We start from the raw sequence: 16144 nt of genomic DNA, 5'->3' as shown, positions 1-16144 counted from the left end.
CTTAAGTTTTTTTTTTAATCAGTATTTATTGGTCTATAGTTTTCTTTCTCTGTTTTTGCTCTCCCTGGTTTAGTTATCAAAACCATATTTGTGCCATAGAAGGAATTTGATAGAACTCCTTTACTTAATTTTAAAAGGAGTTTACTTGAATTGTTTTTTAAATGTTTTGTAGAAGTTACTTGTAAATCCGTCTGCTCCTGTATGGAACCTTCTTGGGGAACTCATTTATGACTTGTCAGTTTCTTTTTTTGAGAGGGTTATTTAAGTATTCTATTTCCTCTTCTGTTAATCTGGAAAATTTATATTTTTGTAAATATTCATCTATTTCATTTTTAAATTATCAGTTTTATTGCACAAAGTTGGGTGAAATACCCCTTAATAATTGCTTTAATTTTATTTTCATTTGTTGCAAATTCATCCTTTTCATTTTTTTTCGATACAGGTTATTTCATATTTTCTTCTTATTTTTAATCAAACTGTTGTTCTATGGTTGTTCAGTCATTCAACTGTGTCTGACTCTTCATGACCCCATGGACCATACATACTGTCCATAATGTTTTCTTGGCAAAGATACTAAAATGGTTTCTAAATTCATACATCAACTAAAGAGAGATAAGATCAGTGAATTAAGCATGCAATTAAAACAACTAGAAAAACATTTTAAATTCCCCAATTAAACAGCAGAATGTAAATCCTGAAGATCAAAGGAGAGATTAATGAAATTGAAAGTAAAGATACCATTAAACTAATAAATAAGACCTGGAGCTAGTTTGATGAAGAAAAAAGACAATAAAGTAGATAAATCATTGGCTAATTTGATTAAGAGGCAGCTAGAGGTTCAGTGGATAAAGCACTACACCTGGAGTCAAGAAGTGGTTGTTATTTTGTTATTCAGTCCTTCAGTTCTGTTCATCTGTGTGTGACCCCATGGACAAGTCTCTTTACCTCTGTTTGCCTTAGTTTCCTCAATGGCAATGATAATAGCATGTTCCTCTCAGGGGTGTTAGAATCAAATTAGATATTATTTGTAAAGTGTTTAGTGCAGGTTTGGCACATAGTGGAAACTTAATAAGTCTTTTTTCTGCCTGCCATTTCTGCTGTTTTAACTGTTCTTTGCTTCTGTTTGTTTTGCTAAGCATGCACATAAGTCCAACTTACTATGGATACATCTTGGATCTTTGTAGCTGTAGGATTCATATTGCTTTTATCAACTGGGATCTGTCTTCCATTAGTTGTTATCTGGCTTCCATTACTTAAATGTCCTTCTTAAACATGTAGGATAAATACAAATTAACCTATCCTTGTTGGCCAAATGTCATCTTCATAGCTTGGCTCCTGTGCCCAACTCCAAGCTGTAAAATAAGCTTCTACTGTTGTTGTTATTATTGTTATTAAAGTTACACTTGTACTATGATTTATAGTTTTATAGTAGCTGGCGGAGTTGGTACTCTCCTGGCAAAGCCTTGGAGAATTATCTTCATGACACAGTGGAGTGTTGAACAAGAACTTGAGTGAATGGAAGATCTTTGTTTCCAGCCAGGTATATAGCTATACAGTTTATATCTTATCTGTGAAGATGAGAAGGAAGTGAGATGAGAGAAAGGAATAGCTACACTCTCTTCTTTACTCTTTACTACTTCTTTATATGTTTATATGTTACAAATGTGTCTATATATAAAAAATTGAAAAGTCTTTTTGTAAATTAGGAAAAAAAAACTTAAATTAGTAAGTGGTATTGAATGAAAGGCAGTGGAGGCAATGGGTAGAGGATTGATCTGGGAGTCAAGAAGACCTGAGTTTAAATCCTGCCTCTGCTCTCAGTGCCTTTGTGATCTGCATCAATGTAAATTCTGCAAGGGCAGTTCCCCACACTCTAGTGTAATCACTAAACAACCAGATGAATAAACCATCTTATCATGTAGTAGCCTAAAAGGAGAGCTCCAGGAACAGATGGATCTTTTCTTTTTAGAAAAGGTATTCTTAATTTTGAAATAAACTTGTGATTTCTTTAACATTTAAGAAAATACATTTGCATTGTGATTTTTTTTTCCTCATTTCAGCATCTGCTAATGAAAAGAGAAACAAAAAGGACAAACAGTCATTTATAGTATCTTTAGCACACTGGCGGTGTTTGGCATGAAGCTCAAATCTGTAACTGAACAGGACTCTCTTCTATAGCATCTGTAACAAGAAGTCATTCATTCGGAGATGGGGAACGTAGTATCTTCTGAATTAGCCCATTCCCACTAATAGTTAGGAAGTGTTTGCATTTGCCAGGCCAAAAACTGACTTTCTGTAAAATGAGTAGCCCACTGCTTCAGATTTTAACACTGGGACCAGGTAGAACCAGTCTTCCATTTGACAGCTCTTTATATTGTTGAAACAGTTATCTTTTCTTCTTCCTGTTAAAAATCTGTAGTTCCTTCATTTGATCTTCAAATATGACATGGTCTCCAGTTGCCTTATCATATTGGCTTTCTTCCTATGGACATATTTCAGTCTACCAATATTCTTTCTAAAATGCCCTAGACTATGTACAGTACTTTTGGTGTAGTTTGATCAGAGCAGAGTATAGCAGGACTATGACCTTCCCAGTTCTGGATGTAGAACTTTTCTTAAAGAAGCTCAAGAAACTATTGCTCTTTTCAGCTGTTACGTGACTGAACTCATTGAGCTTTCAGCGCACTAAAATTCCCAAAATGTCTTTCAAGAAACTATTTCATGGTACTGTTGTGTAGCTATGTCTACTCCTATCTTTTATTTGTGGAGTTGATATAAAGCTAGTGTACGATACCTTTGTCATTATTAAGATTAATTTTTTTATTCAATCCATTGTTATACCATTTTGGGTCCTGATTTTATCATCTAATATGTCAAAACTCTTTGTCCTAGTTTTGAGTCATCTAAAAATTTGATAACCATAATTACCTATGCCTTCAGTGGATTAAAGAAAGCTACCTGGGGCACTTCATTCAAACCTCCTTTCCAAGTTAATATCTCAATACATTATTGACTACTAACCATTTGGCCCATATCTCTACATCTTGTCTAGAAGGATATCCTCGAAGAGTATCAGGTGTTTTCCTTGAATTTCAGGCACACTTTATGGTATTTTTCTGTTTCATATCGCCACTTGTTATTAGACATATTGAACTAAACTGAACATACCCAAAATTGAATTGAGTTATCTTTTCCCCCAAAGCTATCTCTCTTTCAGACTTTCCTCTCACCATCCTTCCAGTTACCCATGTTTACAACCTCAGTAATATCTTTGACATCTCATTCTCACTCACTTTACATATCTGGTCAGTTGACAAATCTTTTTTTTCTCCACAGTATTTCTTGGATACTCACACAGCTACTTCCCTAATTCAGGCCTTCATCCCTGATTTTTCTCAACTGTTGTAATGGCCTCCTATTTAATCTCCCTGCCTTGTTTCTCCCTGCTCCAGCCCTTTTTCCACAAAGCTGACAAAGTGATTTTGCTAATGTCCAGGTCTGGTCATATTTCAGCCTAAATAAGGATCTCCCTGAACAACGTAACCTTCAGTGAGTATTGCTGGAAAATCAACTTGTTCCTCTCTGATCTTTACAGTTCCCATAATTCACAATAGTAAGTAGTAGAGAGGTGGTCTAGGTTTGCTTCTCTACACTGTGGCTCTGTTCATGGTTGCTCCCTGGAACTTCTCTACTTGGATGATGAACTTGTTCACAGACTCCTGCCATTCTGGTGTTGGCTTGGTATGGTGGAAAGAACATTCACTATCTAGAGTCAGACAATCTGAGTTTAAATTCCACCTCGGACACTTGGTACTTGTATGACCTTGGGCAAATTGCTTAACCTCCCTGGGCCTCCTTATTTGTGAAATGAGTGGTTGGCCTACATGACATCTAAAGTCCCTTTCAATCTCAGATCTCTATTCTTCTTCAGTGAAGAGGAACATACTTCTCAAGGCCTTCTGTCACATCGTAGGATAGCTCTCATTAGGAAATTTTTCCTTACATTGAGCACTGGTTTCATCTTTTCCTACCCAGGTCCTACCCAACTTCATCATGCCCCTCCCTGGCTTTCAGCTTCTTTTTATGTATTATCTTCCCCATTAGATTGTGAGTTCCTTGAGGGCAGGGATTATCCTTTGTCTTTCTTTGTATATTCTCCTGACCCTCATTCCCTTAGCACAGTGCTGGGCACTGACTTACTCCACCTTGCCAAGGAAACTTCTTTACTTGCCCAAGTGTACCATTCCATCTACTCCTCTAGCAGTTGGTCCCCCTCTTTCACTACAGTTTCTCCTTCACTACTGGCTACCTCCCCATTGCTCGTAAACATAACTATATATAACTCATCCTCAGAAACCTTCATTTGATCCACCCATTCCTTCTAAGTACCATCTCATATCTTTTCTGCCTTTTGTAGCTAAACTTCTTAAGAAGACCATCTGCATTGGTGTCTCTACTTCATCTCCTCTCACTCTGTTAACTCTCTCTAGTCTAGGTTTTCTTACCTCAAAATTCAACCAAAACTGCTTTCTCCAAAATTACCAATCATCTCTTAATTGCCCATTCCATGGCCTTTTTCAGTCCTCTTCCTTCTTGACTTCTCTGTAGCCTTTGATGCTGTCATTAACTCATTTCTTGATATTCTCTTTCTGGATTCTCTTCTGGCTCTCCTGCTACCAACCATACAGCTTCTTCTCATTCTCTTATGCTGGATCTTAATCTAGGTCACTCCTGCTAACTAGGTTATAATGTTTCACTTGGTGATCTCATTAGCTCCCGTGGATTAAATTATCACCTCTCTGCTGATGATTCTTAAATCTACCTCTCCTGCCTTAAACTCGTTGCTGACCTTGTCTTACATCTCCAGCTGCCTATTGGACATCTTGAACTGAATGTCCTGCAGACATCTTAAACTCAACATGTCCCAAACTGAACTCATCTTTTCCTCTAAAGCCTCCCCCTTCCAAATTTCCTTTTTACTTTTCAGGGTACCACCATCCATTTGCTACAGACCTGTTATCTTTTCACTCCTGGACTTTTGCAGTAGCTAATCTGTCTGCCACAAATCTCCCCTCACTACAATCTATCCTCCACTCAGCTGCCTAATTGATTTTCCTGAAGTGCAGGGCATTTTCTCTCTTTTTTTTTTCTTAAATTAATTTATTTTTAGTTTTCACCATTCACTTCCATAAGATTTTGAGTTCCAAATTTTCTCCCCATCCCTCTCTTCCCTCCACCCCAAGACAGCATACAATCTGATACAGGCTCTTACATATACATTAATATGAAACATATTTTCACATTAGTCATGTTATGAAGAAGAATTAGAACCAATGGGAAAAACTATGAGAAAGAAGAAACAAGCAAAAATAAGAGCAAATAGTACTTTGATCTTCATTTAACTCTATAGTTCTTTTTCTGTCTGTGGATAGCATTTCCATCATGAGTCATTTGGAGTTGTCTTAGATTCTTGCATTGCTAAGCAGAGATAAGTTTGTCAAAGTTAGTCATCGCACAGCATTGCTGTTACTGTGTGAAATGTTCTTTTGGTTCTGCTCACTTCACTCATCATCAGTTCATGTAAGTCTTTCAAGATTTCCCTGAAGTCTGACTGCTCATCAGGAGTTTTTATGATCTCTTTGGGATACACACCTAGAAATGGTATTGCTGGGTCAAAGGGTACACACAGTTTTATAGCCCTTTGGGCATAGTTCCAAATTGCTCTCCAGAATGGTTGGATCAGTACACAACTCCACCAATGCATTAGTGTTCCAATTATCCCACATCTTCTCCAGCATTTATCATTTTCCTGTTTTGTTATGTTAGCTAATCTGATAGGTGTGATGTGGTGCCTCAGAGTTGTTTTGATTTGTGTTTCTCTAATCAGCAGTGATTTATTTTTTCATATGACTATTTCTTCATCTGAAAACTGTTCAAATCCTTTGACTATTTATCAGTTGGGGAGTGGCTTGTATTCTTATAAATTCAACTCAGTTCTCTATATATTTATAAATGAGGCCTTTATTAGAGACCTGGTTGTAAAAATTGTTTCCCAGTTTTCTGCTTCCTTTCTAATATTGATTGCATTGACTTTGTACAAAAACTTTTCAATTTAATGTAATCAAAATCATCCATTTGCATTTCATAGTTCTCTATCTTTTGTTTGGTCATAAATTCTTCCCTTCCATTTGTCCTTGTCCATCCCTTGTCCATCTGACAAGTAAACTATCCCTTGTCCTCCCAGTTTGCTTATAGTATCAGCCTTTGTGTTTAAATCATGTACCCATTTTGACTTTATCTTGGTATAGGGTATAAGATGTTGGTCTGTGCCTAGTTTCTGCCATACTATTTTCCAGTTTTCCCAGCAGTTTTGTCAAATAGTGAGTTCTTATCCCAGAAGCTTAAGTCTTTGCGTTTATCAAACAGTAGATTACTATAGTCATTGACTGCTGTGTCATGTGTAGCTAACACTGATCTACCACACTATTTCTTAGCTAGTACCAAGTAGTTTTGATGATTGCTACTTTATAATACAGTTTAATATGTTGTATGGCTAGGCCACTTTTGACTTGGGTCATTTTGTTTTTGGCCCTCATATATGGAATGCTTTCCTTCTTCATTTCTGCCTTCTAGCTTCTAGCTTCCCTAGCTAAAATCCCAACTTCCACATGAAACCTCTCCAAATCCCCCTTAATTTCAATACTTTCTTTTTGTTGCTTATTCCTTTATATTGAATATAGCTCTTTGTATGTAGTATTGTCTCAGCTCATTAGATTTTGAGCTTCTCCAGGGTTGGAATTGTCTTACTCCATTCTTTTTATCACCAGCACTGAATGGGTATTGCCTCAGACAAACTGAGACCTGGGAAAGACCTTATCTTAAAAAGGTCAAGGTCTCCCACTGCATCTGGGGTCATCCAGTCATCCTGATCTGTCTTGAAACTGGTCTCAGATGACCCTGAGGGTGAGGTTGATGACTTTGAACAGCTCTGCCTCACTTGAATACAATTAATTCACTTTTAAGTCATTGGTTCTCTTCAAGAAAGAAGGATGAACAACAACAGTGTTTAGCACAGTGTCTGGCCTGTAGTATGTTTTTAATAAATGAATAAGTTTATTAAATATGTAGATGGAATGGTAAATTGTACATAATAGATTTTCAGGTTCATGTGCAATGATTTTTTTATTATTCTGTGTTAGAGAAATGCTTCTTTTATCCCATCAACTTTTTAAAAATTTAAAAAATGATTATTCACTCATTTTAATGTTCAGTCATCTTTTGGTATTCATTCCTAACAAGTCAGCTTTGGATAATTTATACTAATGGAGAACTAAATAATGAATAATTTAAAATTACTTATACTTGCCTTTGGCCTACATATATTTATACTTATTTGTTTATGGGTGTGGTGCTGCTTAGAATAATTATTTACAAATGATATCTGGTGATAAAAAGTACCTAGTGGTTTTTAGTCTCTTGTTTTAAATATTTTCTCCAGTCTAATCCATCCTCCTCATACATCTGCCAAAATGACTTTTTTTTAAAGGGCAAATCTAACTGTATTACTTCTACTCAATAAAGTCCAGTGGCTCCCTATTCCTGCAAGCACTTAAAGCCCTTTACAACCTGGTCACTTCTTACCTTTCTACTTTTACTGTCCTCAACCTTCACTTTCTTCTGGGCACTCTCCTATCTAGTTGCACTGGGCTACTTGCTGGTGACAGTCCATTTCCCCATCTTACCTGTGCTTCCTGGCTTTCTTTAAGACATTGCTCAAATCCCACCATTAGAGTATAAGCTCCTTTAGGAAAGGGACTGACTTTGCCTTTCTTTGTATCCCTAGCATAGAGTAAGCACTCAGTAAATATAAATGCTTGTTGATCGACTTAGCAATTTTTTTTGAAAGAAACAATATTATTACAAATGTATTTATTTTATGGGCTTTGTAGACTTAGAGCTAGATGGGATCTTAGAAGTTATCCAATTTAACATCTCATCTTCTGTTAGAAATGTCCAAAAAAATAAAAAACCAAACCCAAAATCTTACACAGGAGTGAGTGGAAGAAAGCTTTATTATAATTCTTGAGAATCAGGTGCCTGGTGCTGAGATGCAGGAGCGCACTGTTATACAGAAGCAGAACCGCTTTATATAAATTAGTTGATAAAAGTCCCTCCCTTTCAGATTGAGATTAGCCCTGATACTTCTGGGTTACACTCTTCCTTCCACGCCCACTACCTACTCCTTCATATTACCTTACCCACTTCATTTGTTGCGTGTACAGAAAATGGAGGGATAATTTTATGTGGGGTGTATCAGTATTCTTGAGGCGATTAAGCATGCGTATTTCAGGTCTAGTTTACCCTCCGCCCTACTTTTGATTACAGACCCAGTTCTCTGAAGAAAAACCCACTCTCCTCCCCGTGTGGAAACATAGTTAAACATTTTTTGTTTTTAATATTTTACAATCCCTCGGCTGGTTTCTTCACTATTTGCTGTGAAAGCAGAACAGCCCTTCTTTTCTTACATCTTAGATTTAGGAAACTGAGGTCTAGTGGGGCTAAATGACTTATTCTGTCAGAAGTAGAGCTGGGATTTGAACCCAATTTCTCTGACTAAAAGGGGCAGCTAGATGACTCAGTGGATGGAGACTGGGCTTGGAATCAGGAAGATCTGAGCTCAGATCTGGCCTTAGACACATATACTAGCTGTATGACACTAGGAAAGCCGCTTAACCTCTGTTTGCCTTAATCTGGAGAAGGAAATGGCAAATCACTCCTGTTATCTTTGCCAAGAAAACCCCATGGACAGTATGGTCCACAAGTGCACAGAGTGTTGAGCACTACTGAACAACAACAACAGCAATCCCTGACTTGTGTTCTTTACATTTCACCATGCTGCCCCCTAAAACACAGAGAAATGAGGGAAAAAAGTGATTATATCCCCCACCCCCTTTTTACTAAGTTTTTTCTTTGTCTTTTCCAGTATTGTGATTGAATGAACGGGACACAGATTTGACTAACACTGATTTTGTAGACAGAATAGAATTCAGTCAGTCAAGTCAATAGACATTTTATTTAAAATTACATAAACTTTTTATGGACACAACAATACAATCTTTAATACCTTTCTTCCTTTTACTTTAAAAAGTGCCTTACTCTCAGTCATATTGGGGCATTATTTGTCTTTAGAAATTTCATTATTTGTCTTTGGTGATTACTTTCTTCCATTTAGGGATTTTAAATTTATTAACATAAAAAACTTTGATCAAAAAATTTTCTTCATCACTGGAAATGAAGAGCTGGTAGCTTGTTCAATGATTTAGTTTTTTACAAAAGCTTTAGAAATTGCCCTTTGAACAAAAGTATATGTTATTTTTTCAAATACTCTTTTATGAAGATCTTTCCCCCGCCACTAATGTTTTAAACTTGCAAAACAGTTTTGTGTTTTAGTTTGTATCATTGACAGACAGATATAACATATATCTGTGATTATTACAATGTTCAAAATATTTTTTAAAATTTAAGAATTCAAGCTGTTAAGGGTATGGATAGACAGGAAAGGAAATAACTGAAATTTCTCATGCTGAGTACTGGTGAAGAAGCATGCCAACATATCTTCATATTATTTTTTACTGTTTCAAGAAAACTGATCTAGTTTTTCTATTTTAATAGTTAAAAGAACTTGGAAATTTATAATTTTTACATGATAACATGTAATTTATAGTAGTTGATATGAGAGACTGAATAAAAGCATGTACTTTTTTTCAGTTTATCTAGAATACAAATAATCACAAATTTTATTTATGCCTGATTTTACTTTGTCAACAGTTATTTTTATCTCTTTTTTCCTCTCTCTTTCTCTAATATATAAGCAAACAAACTAATTATTTGTACCTTAGTTCATTGTCTCAACTCTGATAATTTTTGGGTTCTCGTATTCTCTATATCTTAACATGAATATCATTAAAACTAATAATTAGTGGCCACCATTTCTATACTCGTTTAATTGTCAGTGGAAACTTAATAAACAAATGAATTTTTTAAAAAGACAGAATGAGTAGAAAGACCTAGTTTTCTATTATTAAAGGTTTTACATTGAAGCCAATTAGAGTCAAGTAGTTAGATCTTTTTCTCTGACTATTCTGACATGTTCAACTATATTTTAATATGAAAATACTTATGATTTCAGGGTTAGATGATTTTGTTAATGACTGAACTTAGCTCATCAATTTTATTCTTGACAAAGTTAAGCCTCATGAAGGAGTACATGTTTCATTAAAGAGAAAGTAATTTATAGCCATAAAAGTAAAGGATTTTTGTCTTTCCAATTTGTCAGGGGCACATAGGATAGTTCATTCAAATGATTGGTTGATATTAATTCCATTCTATAGAAAATTTATTGTTGTTTTAAAGGCCTTGAGCTGTGGCGGTGTTTTAAAATGAGCAAAGCTGTTTGGATTTTAGTTTACACTGCTTTAATTATGGCATCAGCAATGTATATATAATGTTTAAGAGAGATTAAAATGATTCTATGTTACATCAGTGCTATGTTAGGTTCCCACACTAAACCTTGAGTCATCTTGATTTCACTGACCTCTCTGACATCAGTGGGAATTTAGTGACCTATAAAAGTATACACGATCGAAGGAATCTGAACATGCCCCATGCTTACAAAGGAATGCAGTGAATAAAAGCAAATTTTGAATCTTTTTAGTCGTTGTCTATTTTGTTGTGCTTTATGTTTTAAGAAAACTCCTTAATGATGAACCATCTCTCTTTTTCCTTTCTAGCACCAGCAAACGTTTTTGAATCAGCTGAGAGAAATCACGGGCATCAATGATACACAGATACTACAGCAAGCCTTGAAGGTAGTGTGAATTCTATTTCACTTTGTGGTTTCTCCCAACTTAGATTTGGAAAAGTTCACAATTTCTTGACTGGACCGTATGTCAATGGAGATGAGAATTGTGCTCTTGTAAGACAAATACTTTGTTTAAATCCTAGTCCTCATTCTAGCTACCTGTGTATTTGGAGGAAACCATCACTAAAGCATGCTAAAATAGGAAAAATAAATTATAAGCATATACAATCCACCAAGATGAGAAAAAATTTTTAATGAAGAAATGGTTTGTTTACAACTTAGTGGGACTGACTGAATACTAGTTTGAGATAATTTCTTATACTGAAAATCCATTGCTATAGAAAAAGGGCGTGAGAAATATGTTTTCTGCCAATCCATAAGGAGAAAAAAAGAACAAACATATAAAAAGTAAAAGGCCACAAATTTTAAAAGTTGACAGAGAGACATCTATAAAATTATACTGTTCTGTTCTTAAATTAAGAGCAGGAAGTAAAAAAAAAGTTAAAAAAATAAATATTTTTCTATATTTTGTTTAGGTTGTGATAGGAAGAAATGGAGAGAGAGGAAAGCAAATGATTTTTTTTACATTCTAATACTATTTATTTTTTCCAATTACATGTAAAGACAATTTTCAACATTCATTTTTTTGGAAGACTTTTAGTTCCAGATTTTCCCTCTCCTTCTCCCCAAGATGGCAAGCAATCTGATATAGGTTATACATGTGCATAATGGAAAACATACTTCTATGTTAGTTATGTTGTCAAAGCAGAGAAAGAGAAAAGAGAAAACAGAACAAAGGAAAAAAAAAAAACACAATACCCCCCCCAAAAAAAAAGTGAAAATGTATGCTTGATCTGCATTTAGACTCTATCAGTTCTTCTCTGAATGTGGATATGGCATTTTCTGTCATGAGTCTTTTAGAATTGTCTTAGATCATTGTATTGCTGAGAAGAGCTAGGTTAGTCATGGTTGATCATTACACAGTGTTACTGTTACTGTTACAATGTTCTCCTGGTTCTGCTTGCTTCACTCAGCATCAATTCGTGTATGTCTTTCCAGGGTTTTCTGAAATTGTCCTGCTTGTCATTTCTTATAGCACAATAGTATTTCATTACATTCATATACCGCAACTTGTTCAGCCATTCCGCATTGATGAGCATCCCCTCAATTTCCAATTCTTGGCCACCACAAAAAGAACCGCTATAAATATTTTTGTACATGTAGGTCCTTTTCTCTTTTTATGATCTCTTTGGGACACAGACCTGGTAGTGGTATTGATGGATCAAAGTAAGCACAGCTGATTGCCCTTTGGGCATAGTTCCAAATTGCTCTCCTAAATAGTTCGATGAGTTCACAACTCCAACAACAATGCATTAGGGTTCCAGTTTTCCCACATGTCCAACATTTATCTTTTTCCTTCCTGTCATATTAGCCAGTCTGATAGGTGTGCACTACCTCAGAATTTGTTTTAATTTGCATTTCTCTAATCAGTAATGATTTAGAGCATTTTTTCATATGACTATAGATAGCTTTGATTTCTTCATCTATAAATTGTTCATATCTTTTGACCATTAATCAATTCAGGAATGACTTGTATTCTTATATATTCGACTTAGTTCTCTATATTTGAGAAATGAGCCTTTATCAGAGATACGTACTGTAAAAATGTTTCCCAGCTTTCTGATAGCAAATGATTTCTCAGACAGATAAATGGAAATTCAGAAAGACATAGATCTACCTATAGAAACACACAGCCACATAGAAAACAGAGCGACATGCCTGAAAAAGAGAGATTTCCATGGAATAACATTTCTTTCTCAAGCATTTTAGGATATTACTACAAAATACTTTAAATTGTATTGCATTTTTGTAACTAAAAGGCACAAATAGGTAAGTATTGTACCTTTTGGTACATGCTTATTGGGACTATGATGAATCCATGTAGTAGTTTTGGATCAGCTTCCTGATTTCTGATTTAAAAGTAGTTTTTCTTCTATGTAAGCAAACATTAAGTTCAGAGGACATTAATTCTATAGTAGTGAGGTTACCTAACTTTTGATGTAACTCCGTTTCCCTATATGGAAATGACTTAGTACTTCCTATTCTATGTATTAACATTTGATTATTTGAAGAATTAATGTAATATTTGCAAAATTTCTGTGGAGATCTTGAAATGTATGGAAATTATGATAAATTTTGATGAATAGGATCAATAGATAATTCTTATTTTCATCTTTGCGTTGCTTTCGTAGGTGATTGGCACAATAACTATATCCTTATATAATTAGGAAGTCACTTTCTTGTTCTCCATCATTATGTCATTCTCCTGAGTTTCTTCTCCATGGTAGATTTGTTAATGTTTTCAGGGTTTCTCAAGGGAAAAGAAATTCTGTTAGCTTTTGTAGTTTTTCTATTGAGCAAGTTATATGAGCAAAATTTTACCTTTGGTTTTCATTTCACTTTTTTGAGTCAGCTAAAAATATTAAGATAGAACTTGTGTAGCTTCTCAAAATTCTTCAACACTTTGTTGACTTTTAACCTTAAAGATATACCAGAAGTTTAGGCTTTGGAGTCACATTTTCAGTAATGGGACATAGGATTTATTGTCTGCACCTTAAACAATTGCATGTTTTGATGGCTCTTTGAAGCATTTAGATTATATACATCATGAATTTAGTTCATGACAAGATTTAAGCTTATTTTTGAATCTAACCAGTGAATATGATCCATTTATAATTTGTAGTAGTGACTTCATAGTATTCTTTCATTGTGGGTGACTAATTAGATACTTTGAAGTAGTCATGCAGAATATATAAACAAGTCACTCTGAATTGCATTCATCATGATTATGGTTCCTGGTGTAAGGAAGTAGGTCAAGATGAATCTAAACCCTGTCGTCTAGAACAAGGGTGGGCAGCCTTCGGTCTCCAGGCCACATGTTGCCCTCTAGGTCCTCTAGTGTGATCCTCTGACTAAATCCATACTTCACAGAATGTTAAAGTTTGGATTCATTCAAAGGGCTGCACTTGAGAACTTAGAAGGCCACATGTGGCCTTGAGGCCAGAGGTTCCCTGCCCCTATTCTAGAATATTGGGAAGTTAACCTCAGTTTCATTTCATGTTCTCTTCCTTTTAGCATTGTAAAAGTCAAAAGATTTAAACTGCTATCATTTAAACTCATGCTTTCATTGAGTACCTATAATAGGATAGTCCCTGTAGTTTGGCTTTGGTCAAAGCAGATGAAAGCAGCAGGAGCAGGGCTTGTAATTTCTTTATAGAAGAAAAATGGTCACTAATACTGCAACAAAGTTGAACAATTACTTTTACTCCAGTTCTTGCAGCAGATGAGAGACAAGGAAACTTGTAGCTTCAACCTCACATTAAAGAATTTCCTTTATTATGCTTAATTAGCAGTGGTGTCATTTAAATTGTTAATTTCTGCTCTGATAGGTGTCATTAAAACAAACTACATACAATGGAGTAATAAATAAAAGAACTGTTAATTAGTAATAGAAATGATTGTCGCCTTTAATTACATAACAGCTGAGGAGTTATTTAAAATAATGTGTAGAATTAGAAAAAATTAAATTGATTACCCTTCAAAATGTAGATAATTATAACAAAGCTCATCCTCACTTAATTTCTCTTTAATTACTTATTAACTGCCAACAGACACCTCTAAATCAGATTTATGTAAATCTCAAACTCAAAAGCTCCACAATGGAACTCATGATAGTATTTCCTCTTAAGTCCATCTCTTTTCCAGACCTGTCCAGTTCTCTTGAGGGGCCATACCTCCCATTCATGTAGGAGTCATCCTTGACTTCTCTTTTCTTTGTCCAGTTTAGTGTTGAATCTTCCTCTGCAAAATATTTGTCTTTCATTTTTCTCTCACATTGCTTCTACACTGATCCAAGCCCTCATTACCTCTTACTTGAATTATTGTAGTAGGCCTTCTTCCTTAGTTCATACTACTTTTCTTCATGCACTCACCTGTCCAATCATATTGGCTTTCTGGTTGTGCCCTCTGTTCGGCATTCAGTCCCCCATGTCTTTGTCTTTGTTTCCCCCGTGTCTAGAATGCAATCTCTCCTCATCCCTGCCTTGTTTCAGGGAGGAATTAGTCATAAGCAAAATAAGCCCTAAGCCTGGAGAGGAGATGGTTAAAGTAAGTAAAGAAAGAAAAAGTACCAGAGAATAGGATGTAAGGAAATACACTCACCTAACTGTGAAAGTGAGTGGGATAAACTCAGCCATGAAACAGAAGAGGATAGCAGAATGCATAAGCAGAACCCAACAATATTTTGCTTACAAGAAAAACATATGAAACATAAAGACACAGTTAAAATATGGATTTGGAACCAAATCTTATCATCCCTCATCTGAATGCAAAAACAGTCATGTAGCCCTTTCACTGATTTCAGATAAGGTAACTGCAAAAATAGACTTAACTTAAAAGATAAATAGAAAAATAAGAATTTGTTTACTCCCTGAAATAAGGAATCAAATTATAGTGCTGCAAGACTTTACTATGTCGCCATTCAGCCTTTAGAACTAATCTAACAAAATTCAATCAATTAATAATATGAAATTGAATTTTAAGGCACAGTTAGGTATGATTGTACTTCTGAATGATTACAGGAATGCCAATCATAATGCTATACTATCTACTTACTACTAACTACCACACCAACCATCACCACTACCAATACCGGTCTTTACGTACTTATCCGACCACCACTACTTACTACCGCCAGTCTACTATCCCCACTACTGCCACCACTGAGATTATCTATCCATTAGAAATGCCAGACTCTGTGCTAAGGGCTTATAATTATCATCTCATTTGACCTTTGCAATAAACCTGGGAGTATTATCCCTATTTTATAGATGAGAAAACTAGAGGCAAACAGAGGTTTGCCAGGGGTCACAAAGCTAGTATCTGATTTGAATTCTGGATTTAACCTGCATTTCAACTCTGTTTTCCGAGTCCAGGCCCATGCTCTATTCGCTGTACCACCTTTACAAAAACTGACCAGATATTAGACGAGACATAATAACTTATGAACAGATGCACAAAAGCAGATCTGTTAAACATACCTTTTGCTGACCACAGTTCAGTTAAAAATATATATTAAATAAAGGCTGCAGGGTGGAAAAAAGTGGTAAAATCAACTAGAGACTAAGCTGGTAAGTTAAAAACAAACCTTAGAAATGATAATAATTTATTAATGATAATAACAACAGTGAGACACCTACCAAAAATTTTGGAATGCAACTAAGC

General features: G+C 35.2%; 1 protein-coding gene across 3 annotated transcripts in view; it reads left to right on the top strand.

The window, feature by feature from the left end:
* The window catches only part of USP25 (ubiquitin specific peptidase 25), a 188323-nt gene that overhangs the window by 15861 nt on the left and 156318 nt on the right, over window positions 1-16144 (top strand). For all 3 annotated transcript variants that reach the window (XM_036744290.1, XM_036744291.1, XM_036744289.1), the window contains exon 2: window positions 10791-10868. In XM_036744290.1, coding sequence (XP_036600185.1) covers window positions 10791-10868 — 78 coding nt within the window. The remainder of the gene's footprint in view (window positions 1-10790; window positions 10869-16144) is intronic.

This window comes from Trichosurus vulpecula, chromosome 2 (assembly GCF_011100635.1).
Source record: "Trichosurus vulpecula isolate mTriVul1 chromosome 2, mTriVul1.pri, whole genome shotgun sequence".
NCBI lineage: Eukaryota > Metazoa > Chordata > Mammalia > Diprotodontia > Phalangeridae > Trichosurus > Trichosurus vulpecula.
Note: the sequence above shows the minus strand (reverse complement) of the source record. Positions and strands in the feature narration are given on the sequence as shown.